The sequence below is a fragment of the Cheilinus undulatus genome, linkage group 5 (genome assembly GCF_018320785.1).
Source record: "Cheilinus undulatus linkage group 5, ASM1832078v1, whole genome shotgun sequence".
Taxonomy (NCBI): domain Eukaryota; kingdom Metazoa; phylum Chordata; class Actinopteri; order Labriformes; family Labridae; genus Cheilinus; species Cheilinus undulatus.
In genome coordinates this window covers 9,865,949-9,890,006 of record NC_054869.1, presented here as the reverse complement: position 1 = coordinate 9,890,006, position 24,058 = coordinate 9,865,949, and the positions used below count along the sequence as shown (strand labels likewise).

At 37.8% G+C, this 24,058-nt stretch overlaps 1 protein-coding gene across 1 annotated transcript in view; it reads right to left on the bottom strand.

Annotated features, from left to right (window-relative positions):
* txnrd2.2 (thioredoxin reductase 2, tandem duplicate 2) overlaps positions 1-20,483 on the bottom strand; it is a 38,055-nt gene extending 17,572 nt beyond the window's left edge. Inside the window, exons 1-11 of the mRNA XM_041787689.1 lie at positions 20,393-20,483; positions 18,337-18,402; positions 18,187-18,243; positions 17,940-18,084; positions 17,257-17,331; positions 14,932-15,010; positions 12,735-12,797; positions 12,294-12,364; positions 3,544-3,563; positions 3,254-3,345; positions 2,990-3,164 (exon numbers count right to left, since the gene is read on the bottom strand). Of these exons, the coding sequence (XP_041643623.1) occupies positions 2,990-3,164; positions 3,254-3,345; positions 3,544-3,563; positions 12,294-12,364; positions 12,735-12,797; positions 14,932-15,010; positions 17,257-17,331; positions 17,940-18,084; positions 18,187-18,243; positions 18,337-18,402; positions 20,393-20,468 (919 nt within the window). The 5' untranslated portion in view covers positions 20,469-20,483. The remainder of the gene's footprint in view (positions 1-2,989; positions 3,165-3,253; positions 3,346-3,543; positions 3,564-12,293; positions 12,365-12,734; positions 12,798-14,931; positions 15,011-17,256; positions 17,332-17,939; positions 18,085-18,186; positions 18,244-18,336; positions 18,403-20,392) is intronic.
* Positions 20,484-24,058: the final 3,575 nt, after the last annotated feature.

Here is a 24,058-nt window from a genome sequence, read left to right as displayed (position 1 = left end):
AGTCAGATATGTTTCTGATTTTTTATGTATTCTGTCTGATACAGGTGGTGGTATGCACATAGCTGGTTTACAAACCTGCCAAGAGGAAAAAAGTTACCATGGCAACCACTCAGGCCAAAACCTGAACAAAGATCGTTTATGTTTAAGGCCAAGTTAAGACCAAAGATGATGATATGATATAAATGTTAGACATGATCATGACAACAAAAACATCTCACAGTCACTCGTTAAAGTGAGCCACTGCAAGAGTCATTGCCATGGAAGCGATGCATCGTCTCCTTCAATCGCAGCAGTGTGAGCTGGGAGGTGTTTAGAACATCGCAGAGTGGAAAGTTGTGAGCATTTTCAGGTTTCAACTCGACTTGTTGTGAATCTCTGGTCTGACCTGGGCTTTAAGCTGGCAAAGAAGTTCATCCTGCCCCCATGGATGTTTTGAAAATCCCCTTTTTGATGCCAGCAACATCCCTCTTTGTATCTACATATCTACATGCAGCTTAGAGGAGTAAATGCACTGGCACTATGTTGATACAGTGGTTTTTGAGGTGACAGGAGACAGTTATTGCCTTTGCAACTAATCTCGCTGCTAAGCACTTGTGTTCATCTCTAAGGTGAGTCATGACAGGCCATTTATTGACTTGATTCTGATGCTTTCCACTTTTTACAAAGAAAAAAATGGGAGCAAAATGCTGCGCCGGGGAAAGAAGTTTAGTTTTAACGCTGATGTCATATAGGTGCTGTGACTCACGTATCTGGAGGCGACAGCGTTTCTGTTGAAATATACAACTGACATTTTGGCTGTAAAAATCTGTAAATATTGGCTGTGCATGCAAACAAGTTTTAGGCTTGACCAACATGCCTATGTCAGGCCTAAGTCTCTTTATTGATCGTTATTCCTTACACTTTAAAGTAAGGACTGAAATGTGTTAATCTGTTCACCCCCAAACTTTAAATTGCTTTTTATAAGGACTGAAGATTTTAGTCTTAACTATATTTGAATATCAGTAACGGCAAAAATCCAATATCATGCATTCTTAGAAATGTTTTACCTTCGTATAAAAGGGCAACAGCATTTAACAAGGCAGAAAGCGTCACTTGCAACTAGTTTCAATGTGGAGTTTTGTACAGCCTTCACATCATATTTTCAGCTAAAACTTACATATAGCTGGTGCAAAAGGCTAATGACATGCAAACATACATGGCAAAGAAACATAAGAGTTATGGTGAGTAAACTGGACAAACTAAAAACAACTACAAACTAACAAATAATGTAAAAATGGTCTGCTTAGGTTGACAAAACTGAATTCTCCCCAAATTTGTTACCTCCGCCAAGGAGGTTATGTGATCGGCAGGGTTTGTTAGTTTGTTTGTTTGTTTGTTTGTTAGCAACATAACTCAAAAAGTTATGGACGGATTTTGATTAAATTTTCAGGAAATGTCAGAAATGGCATAAGGAAGAACTTATTAGATTGTGGCACTGATCCGGATCACCATCTGGATCCAGGAATTTTTTTAAGGATTCTTTACTATTGGGAGATAAGGCTAATGGCGGAGGTCTGTGTTCTCCAAGTGCTCTTCTAGTTTACTATAGAACTGAAACAAAAATGTATTGGATGCTGAACTTTTTGGTCTAAACTATCAAGAAAGCTTCTGGTTAAGAGCTCAGTCTCTAAAGAATAAGGGAAACAAAAGCAATGCAGCATCTCATGCATGTCTGAAAATCCATTCATAAGTGCACTCAATGAAATTATCACTGTCACCAGCAATCCCACGCTGGCATGATGTGGGAATTGAGCCACAGGAGGGAAAAACAAACGTAAGCTCAGCTGCTGGGTCACGCACATCCTCATCACTGTCAAACACATGGAGCAAAAGAGGACAGACTCGAGCCTCCTCGTCCTACAACACTAGACAACAGCTGACAGTAAGGTGTCGTCAACTCTGGAAAAGCCTGATTTTTTGAAGCATTGTGCTGTCTCTGAATTTGCTCAACAAAAATACACCAACTGCAGCTATCCTGACGCATTTCCCCTTTATTTCTATTCAAACTGCTGAATAAGAGTAACTGAAATGGTAGAATAGATGAGAAAGAGGATGAGGAGGGCTACTGGTATTAGCACGCAAAGGGCTGCGGGCAGGGCTGGCAGTGACAGATGCGGGGTTTGTTTCCGCAGGGCTGGCATGAGCAGGAAGGCCCAGAGAGAGAGAACAAAGGGGGGAACGTGGTGACCCTGTGCCTGAGTGCATCCTGCCCCATCCTGCCTCTCTACCAGAGAGCCAGCGGTGGGTGATTAACACTTCCCCTGGCTGTTCCCATCACTCAGGCTTTATCACTTTGTTTTCAGCCTTGATTCCTCTGCAATCTGCTGACACTGCACTCTATTCAGAATGACAATGATAAAAATGGTGGTGTGGAAAAAAGTCAAACTAGTGTTTATTTCAGGATTGGATACATGGTGGGGGGTTTTACATGCAAGTGTGAGAAAAAATAGGGGATACGGAGCTAATAATGGCACTGCAGCTGTGCACTATTAACATAACACACTTGCTGAGTGGATTTTATCATAAATTAAAGCTCTAAAATACAGCTTTTACATGGAACACTTGTAGCGTGAACATTAGTTTTTTCCTGCAAGCAGGGCTCATATCTAAAATGACAGTTTCTGACTAAACAATGCTGGCTAAAGCTTCCATTGTTATTTTAAAAAATCCAATAAGGCAAGCATATTCTACATTTTAAGTGTCTATCTATATTACTTATTGGAAGTAATGCAGGCCTTTTTTTAACAATGTTAAATATCTTGAAATAAGACTTTTATTTGGGCGTGTCAGGTGATGATTGATTGAAGTTAAGTGTACTGAAATATTCTGACAAGAAATTAGACCAACACACTATTATTTTCAATTTTTTGCAGTGAACTTATATATAAAATTATGCATAATGACACATTATTGAAAGTTTGACCACACAGAGGAACAAACAAACACTCACCAACAGCCCATAACACTGAGTCAAAGGTGTCTTTTTGTTCGCCGCCTGTGCTGGCGTCCGTCCAGGTCACCTGCAGGGCCCCTGAGGACAGTTTGTCCACTCTCTTTGGGACGCACTTCCATGCAAAGTTGGTCCCATAAGCCTCCATGTAGTCTGTCACCAGGCCTGCCATTTGCTGCATAAAAAGAATGAGATTATCTTCTGTAAACAAGGCAAAAACAGTCATGATGAGTTTAACTGAGACTGTGGAACAGGGAGTAATACCTGGTCAAACCCCCGGAGGGCGATGCTGCGAACCATCACTGTGGTGTCCAAGCCGATGCCTGTGAGGAAACCTGCACACTCCAGAGCCACATCTGAGCAACACCATGTTCAGGATGATAACAACAGTACCGAAGCATCAAATATGTAGCCAAACAGCATACGGCAGTATAAGACAAGGTAACTATTATGCTGGATTTGGAAAAATGTAATCATCTTTCATAAGCAGTTAATAACTTTCCTCTGATTACGATTGGTCTCCAGTTACAAGCTCACTGGCAGACAAAGGATACAGCTGGCTCCAACCACAAGTCTGTAAAATACAAATAAAGAAAAGCCCTAAGCCGACTAATAACAAAGAAAAAAATACATTTCATCCTTTGTGAAGCACACTTTGGCCAAACAAAATAAAGCAGGTTGAAAATGTTTACTTTAAATCCTAGAACTGGAGAGGTGATGAATTACAAAACTTCATAACCTCCGACAGAGGTGAAGAGGTGTGAAGAAAATGCAGAAAACGGAGCCACTAAAAGAGCAGAGTGTGTTTTTTTGAGTATGTGTGTGTGGTCCAGGTGAATCACACTTCTAATTCAGCTCTCCTCAACAGCTCTCCTGTTGAGGAGAGCTAATTGCCAGCGTTTAGTCTAATCCCTGCAGATGGGTTGTGCCATGTTCAGGGCTCAGTCCACACATCAGTCAGCTGAGTGATCCCTGTCACCCAAATGTATGAGGCCCGTCTCTGTTTTTTACCTCCGTCCTTATCTGTCTGCTCCACCTGACAGCTCGGGCCCCCCGCAGCACATCCTGCCGGTCCATACTCACAGCAACCACTAAAAGCCCCAGTGCCCATTTTCTCCATGTCTGTATTTAGCACGTATTGTGAAGTGGCTTAAAGAAGATTAGGCAAAGAGCTTTAGTTTAATTCTTCACTTTCATCACTGAGACACTGTCTACTTTCCCCCCACCTCTCTTCTTTTCAATATACACTAGTCTGAAATCTGTGCTGATTTTCAACTCAGATATGTTGGATCAGATCTTCTATGGTCTTTTTAACCTATTTTTAACCTAAACATTTTTAGTGTCACTATGCATTACTTGCTCCGCTTTTATGTCAGTCAATTCGAAAATAACCTTATCCATTTGTAGCTTTACAATATAATAACAGCAATTAATTGATAGCCAGACAGACAGACAGAGACTTGATAAATCCTTAGGGAAATTCAAGGTATCCAGTAGCAGCTTACAGATGCATGACATGAGACAACTCTTACAATTAACCACCCCGGCCCCCACATTTACCAAATCAAAATTTATAAATTAACTTCTACATAGAAGTGAAAACCAAAATTCATCAACAGAGAAATTGAAAGCCTTTCCAGAAATTTGCCTTTATACAAACTAACCTAAAGTATATACATTTAAGAGCAAACACACATTTTAGCCTGTGGAAGAACATAAACAGTGCAAAAAGTTACAGGAAATTAAAGCAGTGTTTAATAGAGAAAAAAAGTAAAGATTTGAGTATGCACAAGCTCTTGTTTATATTTTTTCTAGTTTATACAATTCATGTGCATTGTTAGAATGGTTGCAGGATTTGCAAAGGGGGGGTGAGCTTTCTCCACAGTAGTTTAAGTTACAGCTGATGGATTAATTACTGCAAATATGCATATGAGGTGATGCATTTTATTGCAGTAATTTAAGTTAAGGTTAATTGATTAATTGGTCCAAATGTGCATATGAGGAGAGGCTTTTACCACCGATTTTTAAGTGACAGTTGATAGATTAATTAGTGCCAATATGCATATGAGGTGAGGCATTTTTACTGCAGTGATTCAACTTACAGTTACTAGATAATCTAGCGCAAATATGCATATGGGTATAGGCTTTTACCACTGATATTTAAGTGACAGTTGATAGATTAATAAGTCCAAACGCGCATATGAGGTGAGGCTTTTACCACAGTGGTTTAAGTTACAGTTTGTTCATTAATTAGTGCAAATGTGTATATAAGGTGAGGCATTTTACTTAAGTCATTTAATTTACAGTTAATTGATTAATTAGTGCATACGCACATATGAGGTGATGCTTTTTCCACAGTAATTTAAGTTACACTTATAGATTAACTAGTGCAAATATACACATGAGGTGAGGCTTTGTCCACTGTCAATACTTACAGTATTTGAGATACAGTAAAACAGTTAAAGAGGGCTTAAGCAGGGCTTAGGTATTTGTTAAGTCAGTGTTCTATATTATAATTATCTATTTCCTGACACTCCTGTAACTGTTGGGTGGTCATCGGAGTAAAAGAATAAAAAGAGTTTTTTTTTGTTTGTTTTCACTCTGACTTAGGAGTAGTTCATAAATCAATACGTGTTGGAATAATCCTGATTTTTTCATATCTCTTGGCTTGCTCTCCAATAGTCCTTCACTTTGCTGGTGGCTAATGTTATGACACTGTTGGTGCAAAAATCCAAACAGCTCAGTTTTGCTCCATGGCTCGCTGGGTGATCAATAAATCAGTCCATCAATAACTAGGATGAGAAGCAACTGTGTTAAATTTAATAGACGGTGAAAAAATTGGCAGCCAACCATTTCAAGATTTCAATTTAAGAAAATTTCAGACTTGTTTCTTGATATTTTTCCTGGAGCTGGAGAATATTAGTGTATTAATGGCCTTTAGGGCATCTTATCTTTTATAATTTTCCTTAACAGTTTGATTTCAACATGTAGGGAACACTAGTTCAGCTTTTATAGTGTCTCCAGAGTTTCAGCTGGGGATAAACTGGGCAACTTTAATCAGTATTTGTTCCCCACTTTGATTTTCATCCATGCTTCAGGCAAACCTCCAGACAAGATAAAGGAAATATCACAAACATGAAAGTCTGACTCATAAATGTAACTTTACAAGGGGGGAAGCAAGATTGCATAGTTTAGAAGTGTCATTTCCCATGAGACTCTGGGCTCCCATTCATAGTAACGAAGTTGACATGGAGTTATTAAACATGAAGAAACTTTTTAACAAAACTGTCTGGAAGCTCGGGCAAAGGCTTCACTGAACACAATGTTCCTCTGGGAGGATGTTTGCCATCAGCTGTTGTTCCATCATTTCAACCTTGAACATTTCTTCAAAAGCCCTGCCACAGCAAATACAACATTTTGATACTCTTTGTATCTTCCTTGAATGTGGGTGGTTTTGTTAAAAAGCCTTGATGTGAGTCCTGCTTCAATAATTCTTTGAAATGTTGCAAAGGCTTATGAAGGTCCTTTCATTAGCCTGAAAAATCTGTAAAATGGTTAAAATCAGTGATGTAGACTTTTTATCTAACCACAGCTTCGGCTTCAGAAATTAGCTTTTTAATTTTAATGCTAGTCACCACAGTATCCCAAAGGTAAAGGCAAAGCATGGCATTGTGAAAAGAAAACTCCACAATGCCTTTCAATATGCCTACTGTTACATTTAAAAATGTTCTCCTTTTTCCATTTTTCTGATTGATCCAAAACTCCTGATTGATCCAAAACCTTATCACAGCCATTATTGATCATCTTCTATTACTTGGTGGAAACACAAAAGACAATGTTTCTTCAAACAAAGTTGTATAAAATGAGTACAACATTAAAAAGGTCATGATTCCATCATTTACTGATAAAGAAAAATATTCCTCATCTTCATACCTTTATTTATACTTTCTACTGAGCTGATCTTGAATGCATCGTAATATATCGACTAGTTAGGTTCACTACTTTGATTTTACAACAGAACTTAATATTGGATTAATATTTTGGATTAATTATTTTCTACAAAGTTTGGGTGCACTTTACAGCACTGATGATAGCAGGTAAGGAAGAAAACAGTCCTGTAGCTGCTGAAGCCAATGTTTTGAGTGCATGCTACTGCCAGTGCAGGTTGAGTTTTTTTTTTCTTCAAGCTGACAGTCAAAGGTAGGCCAAGTTAATTTTGCTTTGTTTTGATGCACAATGCCGATGCGCTCTGTGCTTACGTTCCCCCTTGCAAGAACCGTTGACTGTTTGTGCTCCAGATGAGACTTGATAGCAGTATGGATAAGATCAAATGTCGTGGATTTTTGAGTTTTGTAAAATACAGAACTGAATCTTCAGGTACTATCCCAACCCTAACTGTAAAGCGCTGGTTTTGCAATTCAAGTAATCCGTTATTAGTCCCCCTTATGAGTAATCCATTGCTAAAAAACAGGCAATTTCCGCCTGCAGAAGCTAACACAGTTTTATCAGTGCTTGTGCTGATAATGCATTATGTGAGATGGCAGAGGGGACAGCATTACACCATGCTTGCTTTGTAGTGTTTTACTAAGTCACTGTGCTGCCTCCCTGGTTCAAAGAGGCATGAAGTATTACGCACAGCCAGTGTGTGATGTTGTTTGCCTCTGTCTAGAGCACTGAAAGAGTGCATATAAAGAGCTGTGAGGGTTATGACCTAGGTTATTTTGTGATCAGGCAGCAGAGTGACTGTGGGCTGCAAATATCCTGTGTGCTGTTTTTACGGCTGACATGAATCGAGTAGTCGAAGGGTTTTAATTTGTGTGAATGCAAAAGTACTTCAACAATGCAATTCATTCAGGTAATGCTACTCAACAGTGGTAGAACTAATTTAAGTTGACTACACTGTTTTTCTTCTGATTGGTTTCTAATACACTATTTTTAAACACAGCAGGAGTTTCAAGAGGCCTCTCGAGAATAGATATTTCAGATTTTCCTAAAAAGGATTACATTGTGCTACACTGGTCCATCTCTGTGATGTATTTGTTTTTTCCCAAGTGTTCAGAGGCAGTTTTATGTTATGAAAGCTCATATGTTTGATGTTTCAGTGCTTTAATTAAATTAATGATATTGGCTGAATATGTAAAACAAAACACATCTTTGGCTTTACTTCCCCTTTCCATTGTGACAAATCCCCTGACAAGGCACACAGGAGTTTGAGTCCAGTTATTTTCTGTGTTTTAGAGATTTTAAACAACTGCTAGGAAAATGTACTTATTCATGGGCCAATTTTTATTTTGATGCATAATCTTCCAGTTATCAGAGATGCCTACGTGCAGCAGGGCTGCAGCGTGGACCGTCGTGACCGTGTTGGCTGCAGTGTGACATTATGTTGCACGGTATCTGGTACTACACAGACACACAGTCCAAGTATGCAAAATAGATTCTGTGAATGTTTTGGCTCTCTACAGATGCTGGGAAGTTATGCTGGAGCCATCTGTGCTGCTTTCCAACTGCTGAAAGATGTTCCCAGGAAGTGTGGTCCTCTTCCGCTACACGACACAAGACAGACCCACAAACCCCTCAATCCCATTCAAGCACTGGCCTATCCCTGGACTGGTATCACAGTCCTGCTGGCACGCGCTCACTGCTTTCTCCTGATAGCATGATGATGGCAGCCGACTCTGGGCTCCGACCCTGGGGCCAGATCTGTCACTCAGGTGCGTGTATGCTCCATGACCCATTAGACACCCATCACTCTCCTGGACCCTCTCTCTCCCTCCTTCCCACACACAAACACCAGCCCAGCCTGCAGAAACAGCCTGTCGGACCTCACCTGCACAGCTGACAGCTCAGCAACACAACAGCTCCAGCTCTGACCTCACTCTGTGTTATGAGCACTTATAAAGGAAGATGAAGCTACAGCTAACCCTAAGGTAGCCCCTCAAAGCCTGCGGGGGGTAAAGAGACCCCACTAACCACCTCACGCTCACATCAAAAGACTTCCTGAGTTTGAGTGGTGTCTCTTTTAGATACTTCTGCTTCATAAACAAATAATACTTTGTTGAAAGGATAAATGCTACAGTGGCAATTGTTTATGGACAGATGCACTCATGTTGATCTGTGGAGTATTAGTGATTTCATACTGCCACCAAGTGGCCACAAACCTGAATGATAAACAGTAACCCAACAAATACAATAGCTGGTAGAAACATATTTTAGAAGTACAATGATAATTGTGCTGGTTTTTGTAGATTTTTTTTTCTTTGCTCCTCTTTACATCTCTCCCTCTCAGAATGAATAAAATTATACTGTCGCTTTATTCTGAGTTTGTGTTCAAAGATATATGGCTAATTTTCTGAGCCTTCATTCTCTCACTCTGGTTCAGAGCACACAACTACAACCATGGGAAAGACTGCTGACTTGACAAATGTCCAGAAGACAATCACTGACATCCTCCACAGGGAGGGTAAGCCACAGAAGGTCACTGCTGAAAGGCCAGGCTGTATCAAAGTATATTCATAAAAAGTTGAAAAGGAGGGATGAGCTCAGCCTTTAGAGGATTGTCAAACAAAGTAGATTCAAAAACTTAGAGGTGCTTCACAAGGAGTGGACTGGGGCTGGAGTCAATGGATCAAGAGCCACCACATGGACGGGTCCAGGGAATGGTCTACAAGTGTCGTGTTCTTAGTGTTGAGCCAATCCAGAACCACAGACAACATTCTAAGCTTCTCACCTGGACTAAAGAGGAGAAGAATTGGACTGTTGCTCAGCAGTCCAAAGTCCTGTTTTCAGATGAAAGTTAAATTTTGAATTTCATGAGGAAAAATTAAGGTCCCAGAGTCTGGAGGAAGATTATGGAGGCACTGAATCCAAGGTGCTTGTAGTCCAGTGTTTCCAGTTTCCACAGTCAGTGACGGTTTGAGGTGCTATGTAATCTGCTGCTGTTGGTGGTCCACTGTGCTTTGTCAAGTCCAGACACAAAGCTGTCAGCCAGGAGATTTTAGAGCACATCATGCTTCCATCTGCTGAGAAGATTTATGGAGATTCTGATTTCCTTTTCCAGCAGGACTTGACACCTGACCACAGTAAAGCCAAAATGACCAGTAACTGGTTTACTGACCGTGGTATTACTGTGTTTGATTAACCAGCCAACTGGTCTGACCCAAACCCACAGAGAATCCACAAGGAAGAGGAAGATGAGAGCAGGGCTGGGCAATTAATTGCAAATTAGATCAAATCGAAATAGGGCCTGCTGCAATTTAAAAATCACTAAAATTGCAATATTTCTTAAACTTCAAATGTGTCAAAGTACTAGTTTAATACTTTTTTGTAGCAAATATTTTATGCACATCATGTAAATATTCAATTGTTTTTAGAATAAAAATTTCCGTTTTATTTATTTAAAATGAGATGACATAAATGATCATCCCTTCAAAATAGCAATTGATATTAAATTTGCAATATGAGCCAAAAAATCTAAATCAGCTATTTGTTTGAAATTGTTTTGCCCTAGTATATTCTATATAATATTGTGTAGGTATTATATAGAAATGTAATGCTTGTATGTATTGAAAAACATATAAGATGAGGAACCTAAAAATCACATTTTAAATCACAATAGCAGCATTGGGGGAAAAAATTGCAATTTGATTATTGTCACACATCGTTCTGCCCTAGGTGAGACATCAGACTCAACAATACAGACAAGCTGAAGGCTGCTTACAGAGCAGCCTGGGCTTCATAACACCCTAGCAGTGCAATAGACTGACTAGATCCATGCCATGTCACATCGATGAAGGAATTCGTGCAAAAGGAGCTCCAGCTAATATTCTAAGTGATATTCTAATATTTTGAGATGGAGTATTCATGATTTTCCTGAGCTTTAAGCTGTAATTATTAATATTAAAACAAGACAAGTTTTGAAATATTTCACTTTGTAGGAGATGAATATAGGATAAATGGAAGTTTCAATTCTTGAATTAAATCACAGGGGAAAAAAATGACTTTTTTCATGATATTCAAATTTTTCTAGATGCATCTGTAGGCATGCAGCCACATGGTAGATATGAGAATGGGACACTTCCTTATAAGTAGGGATGCACAACATTATCAGCATGGTATTAATATTGGCAGATATTAGCTTAACAGTTAAATATCGGTATTGGCAGATATGAGCATTTTTTTGCAGATATTTACAGGTAGTATAAATCATATTTTGACATTAGATTTTAGCAAAAATGTACAAATGTACATCAGGTATACAGTAGGTAGTTACCTTGGCCCCACAAACTGAGAGCCCTGAACATTTTCAATGAAGACAAAAACATTAAATAAATCTACCAGACTTTCTACCAATCCTCTCTCAGAGCTGCATGACTCAGCCTCTCTTTGCACTGGATATTACATTTTTTTAAAAACTGTGTATATATCAGTGCTGGTATCAATATAGGACAAAAATTAATTTGGAAATATTGGCATATTGGAAATCAGCAAAAATTCAATATCAAGCATCCCTACTTTCAAGAGCTTGCAACACTATTTGGTATCCTACAACTTTAATAACAACATACTCCGAGACAGTAAAAACCAATATTAAGTTTGAATCAGTTATGGCTTCACTGATGTTACAAAAATTATGAAAAAAAGGAAGATGGTATTAAATGCTCAATATTGGTTTAAAAAACATATCTCAGGCAGCAACTATCATCATCAAGAGAAAAACACAAAATTCATAGAAAATCAAAGGCCCAGATACGGACAACCTAGATACATATGAAGCTTAAAAATCAAATTAATCATTTCCGCTTATCTTTCACCGAGAAGCAAACAACAACCATAGCCCAGGTATACCACAACCACTAGTCACCGTCTGCTTGTTGTGCCAAGAGGAAACATCATGTAAGGACCAATTAACCAGGCGATGACAGCGGCTAAAAGGCTGGATTAAAGAGCTTGTTCTGTAAAGGTCAGGATGCACGCTGCTAATCTGAATCATGAGGCGAAGACAGGCTGACAGGAAGGGAGAAAAACAAACTGCATGTCACCGATGAATGATTACGGTGCGTGACAGTGGGCCGTGTCATGTCAACAAGCGAGGTAACTCGGTGGGGTAGAGCGAGACATTAATACTGCAGAGGTTAGGGGCTCTGTTTGACTTGTAGCTCATTGTGTAATCCCACGCATATTAAAACAGAGCACTGAGGGGTAAGGAATTTTCCTGGCTTTGATTTTTCAGGTATTTTCTGCTAGTGGAAGAAACAAATGATGCTTTTTTTGATGTGATGTGGGCAGCGAGGGGTTGCCTTACGTTTTTCCAGGCGACTTCTTCAGCCAGAAGATGTCGTCACTGGTGAGGCCGTGCTCGATGGCTCCTGGAATCTGTTAGAAGAACAAAAGTCATCAAAAAACACTATTTCACTATCGACAAACTATGAAAAATTTAAACAATCCTAAATATATTCTAGCTTCTGTTTTAGCTGGTTCTTCTTTATTTCTTTTTCATTTAATTTGTATCTACATTTTAGACTTTTTTGGCTGTTTTAATGACTCTTAATGTTGTCTTCTTATGTGTTATCTTTTCCCTTTGTCATTATGTCAAGATGTTTGTGTAAGGCACATTGAATCTCCTTGTTGCTGCAATGTGCTATAAAAACAGAAGTGCCTAGCCTTTATTTGCCTTACACAGAAACCAGTTGTGCAACCCAAAAAATGACAGCCGAGTAAAACAAGGAAAGTAAAGCTAACTCACATTTGTGGGGTATTTGGGTCGTCCACCTGTGGCGATCACAATGTTCTTAGCAGTCAGGATGGTCTGTGTGAGAGAGGAGGGAAATGTTAAGTAACAGTCTTTGTCCATATCCTTCAGAAAACAAGGAAATGTCAAATGAAAGCAAATGGTCTCTACAGTATTCAACATTGATGTGATGATAGAAATATTCTGAAACCAACGAAAGACGCCTTCCCATTAGGTATGGCGCTGCACATGTGGAATTAGCTTTGCAAACTTGAATGAAAAAAAAAGCAGAAAAACATTAGATTTGCATATTTAACGACATGAGAAAAGTCACAAGTAGAACAGATTAACTCATTGCATGTGTCCAAAAATATGCATTCAAATATGCTGGAACTGTTGCTGAACGTTTCTCTCTGCTGTCTTGTGAACTGTGCTTGGAGGTGTCACAATTGGCCTAGTGGTCGGCTTGTGACCCATTTATTGAGGCAGTTGTTCACAAGTAGGTGGCCAAGGTTCAAGTCGGACCTGAAGCTACTTTCCTGCATGTAGTTCTTCAGCCTCCCTCCTGTTTGCCACTCGATCCACTATCCTATCTAAATAAAAGCATAAATAAGGCATACAAGCCCATGATTTAAATACTACTACCACTGCAACTATTACTAATAGGAGAAGTACTCATAATAATAACAGTAAAAACAACATACGCTTTTCGTAACCTGCCTTAATACAACAGATAATACCTCAGATTCAAACTGCTTTATTAATAACAGAAGGGCAATTCAGTTTCACAGTCTACCAAGTGTTACTAAAAGAACACAAGGTAAAATAGCCGCAGAAACATTAAAAGAGTTCAGCCTTTGCATTAAATGAATTCTTGCCCATAGCCTTATTCGCACAGGATTAGTGTCACCTAGGGACCTCTGGTAATTTGTAATAATCGCACAGGATGTCTGTGTTTTCAATCCTGTGCAAATCAAACTTGTCAGTAATTTGCACAGTCAAAATTCCAGGGCAAATTACCAACCAGATTTCAGCACAACAGGGGCCCCCTGGTTAATACTAATCCAAGCAAATCAGCATATTTGTGATTAAGGGAGATAATAATGTGATTTTTTTACGATCAGTGCGGCTTTTTCTGCTCCTTCTGACAAGAAATAATGGAGGCTGCATAAGAGATTTTTAAAGTTTTGACACATAGGTAATAAATTGTGCTTCTCTTCCAGTTAATCTCAGTCTATGTTTAAAAATGGCTTCAATTTACTGAACTCATTTATTTCAACTCTACTGTCCAACTGTGCATGCATACACCACTGCTCTCTTCAGGCGCCCAGCTCTGCTTTGCAAGTGCCTGATCTTGTATGAGTATTAATGAGCCGTACATTTCATGCATAACACAATTTATGATTTGAAATGTGCCGCTCAACATTCAGTGATTAGGCTGCAACAGCTGATTTGTATTAAATGGACGTAAGGGGGGATTGTACACTAGTTTAGTAGTCATGGACTGCTACAGATCTAAAAAAGAAAGAAAAGTCACGTGCAGAATGCAATGACATTGCATTGCATTTTTTGTATGAACTCTAGAAATAAAAATTCCCTGTGCATTTTCATTACTATAACCATCCTGCACCTTGATGTTTTCAATCAGAAATGTCTGTATATTGTAGTACATTACAGATTTCACTTATCCAGTGCAAATGCACTACACCAAACACACATCAGGGGCTAATTCACAAATTATCAGAGGTCTAATACTAAACCTGTCCAAATACTACTCATGTTTAACTACTGACTCTGTGTTTTTAGTAAACATCAGTTCAGAGTCAAACACCTTTCAAGATATCTGTACATATCAACAATGTGTACGTCTTCTCCATGGATTATGCTGGCCTCAAGTTTATGGTAATTCTGTCTAAAATCAGTGATCAGCTCCTTGGTTTTTGTGATATTAAGGTCCAAGAAGTTGTCATCAAACCTTTTGACAAACACTGATAAAGCACCAACATGCAAGTTGCAATATAATTTTTAAATATAGGAAGAAACATACAATTGGATGGACTAAAATTGTGTTTTTTTTCTATGAAATGTGTCAAAAATGTGAACAAAACATGTCTCAAATAGTGGTTGTCTTTTTTTCTATAATTGAACTTCACTTTCCAGTGAAAGAGCCACGAATAAGCACAACAAAATATAATGTGAATCAGCAGCCCACCTCTTTCCCTGCTTTAGTGAGTCCTTTAACTGTGTGCTCGTCCACCAGGCTGCCTTTCATGTTCAGATATTTCACCTTCCTGCAAAACAAAGAACAAACAGCTGGGTGCATTAGCCTGCAGTGGAAGTACGAGTACGGGAACTGATTAACATTCCTCTCACTCGTTTCCTGCTAACTTCCACTTAAAGTGCCAACATTTCATCTTCTGAATCTGTTGAAATGCATGAAGCTCCTACTGAGTTACCTCTAAAACACAAATAAACTCCTGTAGCTGCACAGAGAGGAGGACAAGGACATGTCAGATTCAAGTTTTAATGTGTCATTTTAGAGGTCTGTAACGGTAGGTGGTCAGAGGATGCTGATTAGACTTTTTAACTAGCCCTTCAAAGAGAAGTTTTATGCATAATGAGCACATGGAAGATATAAAGAAATAGATTATGCTTTAAGTTTCTTAACAAAAATAATCAACTGTAGCATCATAAATCCAGCCTCAGGTCCCCTGAAGAAAGCATAAGCATTCTGTAGCAACACTTGTAGTTTATGGGTAAGGTGGATGATTGATCAAAGTCAGTAATTACTGCTTTAATTGATTACTTTAAACGAAACTTCACTTTGTTTCAAACGTGTGTAAATTTCCATCAAAGAAGCCGTGCTGTTGCATTGTAAATGATTTATTTTGAAAAGCCTTGATAGGAATCAATAGCTGGAAGCTTACTTCAAAATTAATCACATTACATTTAATTAAAGTGTGAATAATTGTTTCTAAATTAATTTGTTTTCATACACTTGACTGCACAAATCTTTTCTCCTACGACTGATACATTACACTTTTATGTTCAAACTCTTAAATACTACTCAGGCTAATTGCATTTAATTACTTTCGGTAAAATCGATCTTAATTCCAACTTCTTAAAAATGGGTCTTTCACTAAACATCTGGTCTCCTGTAATTTTATATTTATGATTAATCCTCTGGTATGGAATTACTGCTCTGCATGGAGGTTAACAGTTTTTCTATGCTGCTCTGGAGCCTCATGAAGCTAATTATTCATGAAAATTAAATTATACGTGAGCATTGTTAATGGCCTTAATAGAAACAAATGATGTCATTTGACTGTAAATATTTTAGACTGAGTGTGGGCTCATTCACACACAGGTTAACACCTGTTTGCCCTGCAGCAGACGCTCATTCAACACGTGGTCGCTCTCTCAAAACTTCATCTGTGTGCTGAGAGAAATGTACAGCCCACAGCATTATTAATGTCATAATTCAAACACAAATAGACCTGATCATAAATATGTTGTTATTTTATCGGAATTCTGTTTGCAATAAAGATCTGTATGAAAAATGACTGAAATATTGGTTCTGTGAAGGCCGAAGAGAGACAGCATAAGTGGGTTAAACACAAATAATATTGTCATTGTTGTTAACCACAAAATATACTGAGATAAAAACAGAAATAACAAGATCAACAAGAATGTGTTTGTTAATTTAGACAACCATGACAAGCAAATAAGTCCACTTAAAATCTTTAAGACCACTTCAACTAGGGCTAGGAGATATGGACCAACAATAAAATTACTAGTCCATCTGTGTAAATATTCTCTTTCCACAAAGAAATAAACGGTTGTTGTTGTTTGCACCTGTTTTGTTCCATGGCACTGAAATACAAGTCCAATATCAATGAAATGAAAATGACTGAATAAAGTGATTGCAGTATAAAGACACTAGTGTCAGGAAGGTCCGGTCACTGGTTAATCCGCAATCCTAGCTACCATTACACCTTGAAGATAAAAGAACACTCCAAGCCCCAAGATTAGGCCGTCCTCACAAGCTGAGACCACGCAACAAGGAGACCTGTGAGAAAGGCCACCAAGGCACCAATGACTACTCTGAAGGAGAAACAAGCTTCAGCAGCTGAATACAACAACTGCTGCCCGGGTTCTTCACCAGTCAAAGCTTTATAGGAGAGTGGCAGAGAGAAAGGCACTAATCTCAGCTAGAGTCACCAAAGGGCATGTGGGAGACTCCATGGTCAAGTGGAAGAAAGTTCCAAGGTTCAAAGGTTTAAAGTTTGTGAATCTAACATTTATATGATGGTATCAGCCCTGAAAAAAACAGCATCAGCTCCTATTGGAAAACATTTTGCTCTATCTTAAAAACTCAATATATTGCACAGCCCAAATTTCAGTCAACTTTAATGAAAAAAGGGGACAGTAACTCTCATATTCCTGCCTACTATACTGCATTTACTGTATATTTACTATTGCATGACCACTACAATAAATCAGTCTGAAAGATGCAGGGAGACCTGCTGTCACTCACTTGTCTTGGAGCTGAACTCTGTGACCCCAGTTTAGAGACCTGACATGGTTCTGAACAGCCTCAGCCATGGTGGCCCTGAAAAACAAAACAAAGGCTATTTTATAAACACACATGAACGCTGCATTCCTCAACAACATGACCACACACAGAGGAAAAGATGGCTTTAGCTCCCTTGTAGGTATGTTGGATCTCTGGTGACATTTAATAATACCTCTCACACATGAAATAATGCACCAACACCAAACCACATGATACAATCAGTCATTGATTGGACTTTCTAATAGTTAAAAATGTTTATTCTTATATTTTTTGATAGCATATTGTTAAGAAACATTGCTAAACAGCAGAGTTATATTGTTTCTACATTGCATTATTTGTATGTACTTCCCTCTAATCTATATACATTGTAATTATTATTTAATTTTGAGAATAAAGGGTAAGATATGCAATCACCAGGAAAAGAGTTGATATTTGTACCTTTATAATAAAGCAATAAAATGATTCAATTTGCCTTTAGGAATAATGTCCTACAGAAGCGTAGTGCCATTTTCATTCTGCAGTTATAACACTAGATGGTGCTGTTTAGCCACCTTACACAACAAGTCAATGTGTTTACATAGATCTCAGAGTACTTTTCACTTAAGCAGATGAACAACTTAAAGGATAGGTTTTGATTGACCTACCAGTCATGGCAGATTGGCTCTGAGATCTGCCAGCCGTACTTCTTAGCATCTTTCACTGCTGTGCCAAGTAGAGCAGCCTGATGCATAAGCTTCTTGGGAATGCAGCCAACATTTACACACGTACCTCCCAGTCCCCACTTGGTACCTGTTTGGAAAAGCATTAACAATGAGGTTATAAAACCGTTAATCCACAATTGGATTTATTTTTTATTAAATGGCAAAAGGGGTTCATAAAATGTATTTCTACCTTTAGCAGACGGCTCCACATAATCTAAGACAGCAACTTTTTGTCCCAGCTGCGCCGCTGTAAAGGTGCCATGATTAAGAGGTGAGAGAAAAATATAAATCATTGCACAAAATCAATGAACATGAAGAGAAAAATTTAGAAATAGCTCACCTTCTTTGGAACATGCAAGGCCTCCTGAACCTCCACCGATAACCACCAGGTCATAGTCATACCTCCCTGTATAAGTATATCAAAGGATTAATTTAATTGATTAATTTTGCAATACATCAACCTCAAACATCTAGAGCAATTGTTGCATCATTCATACATCCAGCAATATAATCTGCACAAAGGTCCATCATCACTAAAGAAGGTAACTGCACAATTTTTGTCCTCTGAAAATGGATTTTAGTGTGATTCTCACAAGGCGATTTCTCCCGCATCAAAATTATCAGAGCTATCAAAGGGTTGGTTGCTCGTTTGCTGAATCATAAGCTGTTTTAACCTGCTGTTTATAAAAGCTACTCTTTCTGGTATTGCTTCTTGTACAATTATGCATGAATTGATGTCTGTAATCTGGTGACCATCAAGTGAATTGAGCCTGTCTGTGTCTAAAAGCAGTACTGGAAAATAGTCGGAGAGGACAGTTAACTGGGTTTCAGTTTTATTCTGCTTCTGGCATCCCATGATCAAAACAACTAGATAATACTAATATAATAAAGATTAAATGATTACTGTGCTGTATGGCATGTTGTATTAATTTGTCCAGAAGTTTTATTATGAGTGATTAATTCAGTATTTGTTTTATATTTTGGCCACAAAAATATATATTCACCACCGTATCTAACTTATTTTCATCTCCTTATTTACTATTATGCATTTCAATTTTTATATAGTATAATGATGATGCATCTAATCATGATTTTAACATTTATCATAAGGCTAAGTCTGGGCAATTAATAAATCACAGAAGGTGCAATTATTCTGACATGTGTCAAAATGAAAAAACATTATTTTTGCAGCAGAGACTTATGCCCAACAAATCACGCAAAGATTCAAGTGTCAGTTTTTTCAAGAGTAGTTTGCAAAAAATTCCTACCTTCTTACCAAAAATGGGAATCACAGAACAATGATCATTACCTCCAATATAACAATTGACATTGTATTTGCAAAATGAATCAAAATAGTTGCAACTAGATATAGCTTACTTTATGATCTATTTAATATTTTGTTGGTTATTATATAGAATAACTTATCGTTTGCATCTGTTGAAAAATATATATAAAGGTATACGATTAGGAGCTTACACAATGCTTGAAAAATTGCAATTAGATTTTTTTCCCAAGTCATTCAGACCTACACAGTGGACAAGTAACCTGCATCTGCACCTTATGTTATCAAGCGTTTCATTTTTTTTCCCTGTTCTTTTACTTCCTTTTCAATCCATAACAGGTTCCTTTTTTAGTGGTTAAATTTATAACATGATATTTGATCTACCCAAAGTTCCTTATTTTCTTTCAAAATAAAAGCAGGTCTGTTCCCAAACAGGAAGTAAATTTCTCATAGTTTAAGACAGTAGTACAAAACTCTAAAATGAAACAAAAAACATTTGTAAGGCAAAAAATGCTATTCAAAATGCAACAAAAGGGGAAAGTGACTGAAATTAACTTCAGAAATCCTAATATTTATTGTGATAAATATATTCAGTTATCATTATTGTTTGACAGCCCTAATGTAGATAGATAGAATAGCGCAGTATAGATGAATTACCTTATAAAAATATATGCATTACATTAAGCGACATTAGTAAGAAGACAATTTCAGACATAAAGCAGAATCTCGTGGCAGTTCTGTCAGGTTTAATTTTGCTGAGTCATACCACATTAACCAAAGAAACGACTGCATTGTTGAGAGTTCACCTCAGGACACATCTGTCTGAGACCAAACACATCTCAGGACTTTACAGCTCTGCTGACAAAGATTACTCTGAGCTGACTAGAACATATGTTAATACATTGATTAGAGGAGGTATAACTAGGGTAAGACGGTAACACAGTTCACTGTTATAACAGAAATAAAGGTGATGAAGAGCAGCAGCACTCACTCTTACAGCAGCGCTGCTAGTTTCTAAGCTTAGCTGTTTCCTCACTGAAACACCCCTGACTATCACCCTCACATCTCTCTGTTCTCTGTATCTACACACATCATTTCAGCAGCATTTTGTTACCTGTCAAGTTTCTCTTCAAAACATGTACATAATTTATCCCCTTCCACCGGTGTCTGCCCCTGCAGAAGGCGGCCATGCTGTTGTTGTGACAGGACCCTGGCAGGGGATGGGGTGGCTAGAGAAGTGCCTGATCAAAAATTAGCCGAACACAAAACTCTTTTTGCCCCCCCCCCCCCCCATTAGACAATAAAGGTGTCCATGCATAAACACATCTAGTCATAATACCTGACATTTTCGATAAAAATGTTTGGCTAACTTTAAAACTGTATGTTTTGAAGGCCTAATTTAATTCCCAGTTTTAATAAAATAATGGCCTATAATCTTAACTATGGAGGACTGAGAGTGCCAAAATGAAATATATAATTCATTAATTATTTAAATGTGTCATGAATTAATTGAAAGTGTCATGAATTAATTAAATGTGTAATTTATAATTGAATTAAATGTGTCATGAATTAATTAAATGTGTAATTTATAATTTAATTAAATGTGTCATGAATTAATTAAATGTGTAATTTATGAATTAATTAAATGTGTAATTTATGAATTAATTAAATGTGTCATGAATTAATTAAATGTGTAATTTATGAATTAATTAAATGTGTAATTTATGAATTAATTAAATGTGTAATTTATGAATTAATTAAATGTGTCATGAATTAATTAAATGTGTAATTTATGAATTAATTAAATGTGTCATGAATTAATTAAATGTGTAATTTATGAATTAATTAAATGTGTCATGAATTAATTAAATGTAAATTACACATTTAATTAATTCATGACACATTAATTAATTCATGACACATTTAATTAATTAATGGCACATTTAATCAATTCATGACACATTTAATTAATTCATGGCACATTTAATTAATTAATGGCACATTTAATTAATTAATTAATTATATATTTCATTTTGGCACTGTCAGTCCTCCATACTTAACGGTCAGTATCTTAAATTGGAATGTGTTAAAGTTACTTTTTCCCTACATAGGAAAAGAGCTGCCAACTCTCACGCAATGGGCGTGAGACACACGCATCTGCCACCTTACACTCGCTCTCACGGCTCGCAATTTATTTCTCACGCTGTCAAATCTGAAAAAGAACATTAAGGGACTTGAGAAGAGAGCTGATCAAGCCTACAGCAGTAGTGTACAAGCATACAATTAGCGCACAAGGCGAGAGGGACCCAACTGCAGTCAACATTGCCGACAAGGGCGTTGCTATACATCCAATCCATGCCGGAAGTCCCAAGCAGAAGTTTCTTCTTGGTGTTGGACTCAGCTGCCAGTGTTTGTCAGTCTTTTTCACACCTTAGCCTAAGCCTCGGTGCTGGATCTCAAATATATCACCTTCCCCACTGCGTTACCCTGAACCTAACCACTCAGGTTTTAATGCCTAAACTTAACCTTAGACGTGCGGACTTCAGGTTGAGACTTCCGGTATGGATTGGATGTATGTCGGCCATCTTGTCTGCATCAAGGTACTCTTGCACAAGGCAGCTCTGGCCTATGACTGGCTGACAAAGCTTTTATTTTGACAGCAAATTGAACGGTCTTGTGCACATGCTACTGCGAGCTTGGCGAACCTGCACGAGAACACAGCTGGAACTTCATTAAAGAGATGCTGGAGGATTTTAAGGAGACGCTAGAAGTAAAGTACAAGCCTAGCTTATTTATACGAGTTCGGATTGTTAGAGAAACAAAGCTATAGAACTAAATCCATGCCAAAGTTTTTTTTAATTTGAAAAAACAAAAAGTAATAATGATAACCGAAAAAATTAAGCTTGTACAAGCTATTTTAGACAACTCTTGGCAATTATTTATCTGTTAAAACATTTAAACATGTCAGATTGTTACGTTCATCACCCATACTTAAAGAAACCATTTTTCCACTTCCATATTGGACTGTGAATGCAGCGCAGCAAGGCTGCCCATTAAGCCCACTACTGTTTATTTTAGCGATTGAGTCCCTATCAGTAAAACTTAAAACTACACAGTCCATTCATGCTAGCAGGAGTGAGTCAATATACAAGGTTTATCAGACCCATTATCTTGTACAGCTGAGGGTTTGAAGATCCTATAGCCATTTGTCAGGTGATTAGATGAACTATTCAAAAGCATGATTCCCTTCTAATGCCAGGGCAAAGCAGATTCAGGGTTTAGATATCTGGGAGTCAGTATCAGCTCTTCTTTCTCTGGTTGGTTTGAAGCTAACTTCACACCTTTGCTTGAGAAATTAGAATTCACTTGCTAATTTTAGGGTTTGGCAGCAAATTTACAAAAAATAGTTTATTGGTTCCAACATCCAGATTGGTGCAGGGCAGAAGCAAATTTGTGTAAATTTACCTCCAGTCCAGTAGTTAGCTCTTCATGAAGAATCTGGATGCGGTTTAGACAAGCATTGAACCTACCTAACCTTTCTCTGTTAAGCCCAATATGCAAAAATCATCTTTTTCCAGCTGCCAAACGAGACATCACACTTAAACAGTGGGACAATATGGGACTAAGGACTTGTGAGGATTTTTTAGATCATGTTTTCTCCAGCGTCACAGATTTAGCCAACGTCTTTGCTATTTCTTTAATCTAGTTTTTTCTGGTATCTCCAGATCAGCCATTTCATTCAAACTCATAATTCATCATTCCCTCATTCACCTGGAAGTTCCAGCTTAGATGTCATCCTTCAGATGACTTTAACTCCAAAAGGTCAGATTTCTAAATCTATAATTCAATGATGTCGTTGTACTGCGTTTCAGCAGACGCCATTAAAATGAAATGGGAGGAAGAACTATGGACAGGCGTTCCTGAACTTTCATGGGACATAGCTTTGAGTGGGTGAATAAAACGTCGAAATCTGATTCCATTCAAAGTTCTTCATGGCGTTCAGTACAGTAAGGTCAGACCGGCCAAAATACAGCCAGATCTAGGTGAGACGTGTGAGCGCTGCAGAACTGCTACAGCACATGTTTTGAGCGTGTCCCAACATGAAAATGTTTTGGACATCAATATTTGGGATCCTGAATGAAGTCTGCGTCTACAATTAAAAAAATCAAATATTCCCATTTCAACCAAGGAAGATCAACCAAGAAATTCTGTCATGTCTGGGGACCCTTTACTGCTTTATTTGAACAGTCTTACTACCCTCCCTTCTTAAAAGCTTGTTAACAGAAGCCTAGAGCACTAATACCTGAACCAATGGACACATCTCCCTTTTCCATACTTTATTCTTTAAATTCATTATTTATGTTTTAGTTGATTTATTCCTGTTTTGTTGTCATAACATTGCTGTCAATATTAATAATGTCAGTGATCTATGTGGTCATTTATTTAATCAAATAATTTATTTATGGATTTTGTGGGTGTGGGGTTTGTTGGGGTGGGAGGGGCTTATAGCAATATAACCACTGTTCAATGCTTCAAAGGTAACAATGTTGAAGATTGTCTGCCAATAGAACCCTGGCAAACTATGGCACTCCATGTGACATTGTAATTACTGTCTAAAAAATCAATACAAATATATGGAAACAATACTTACTGTGAAATATGTGAGTCATTCTTTAGAGTTTGATTGGAACAGCAGTGAATTCTACATTCGAGCAACTTTAAATCTATATTTTTCCTGATGTGTTCACGTAGGTTAGCTATAAGTAATATTCTAAGTAGG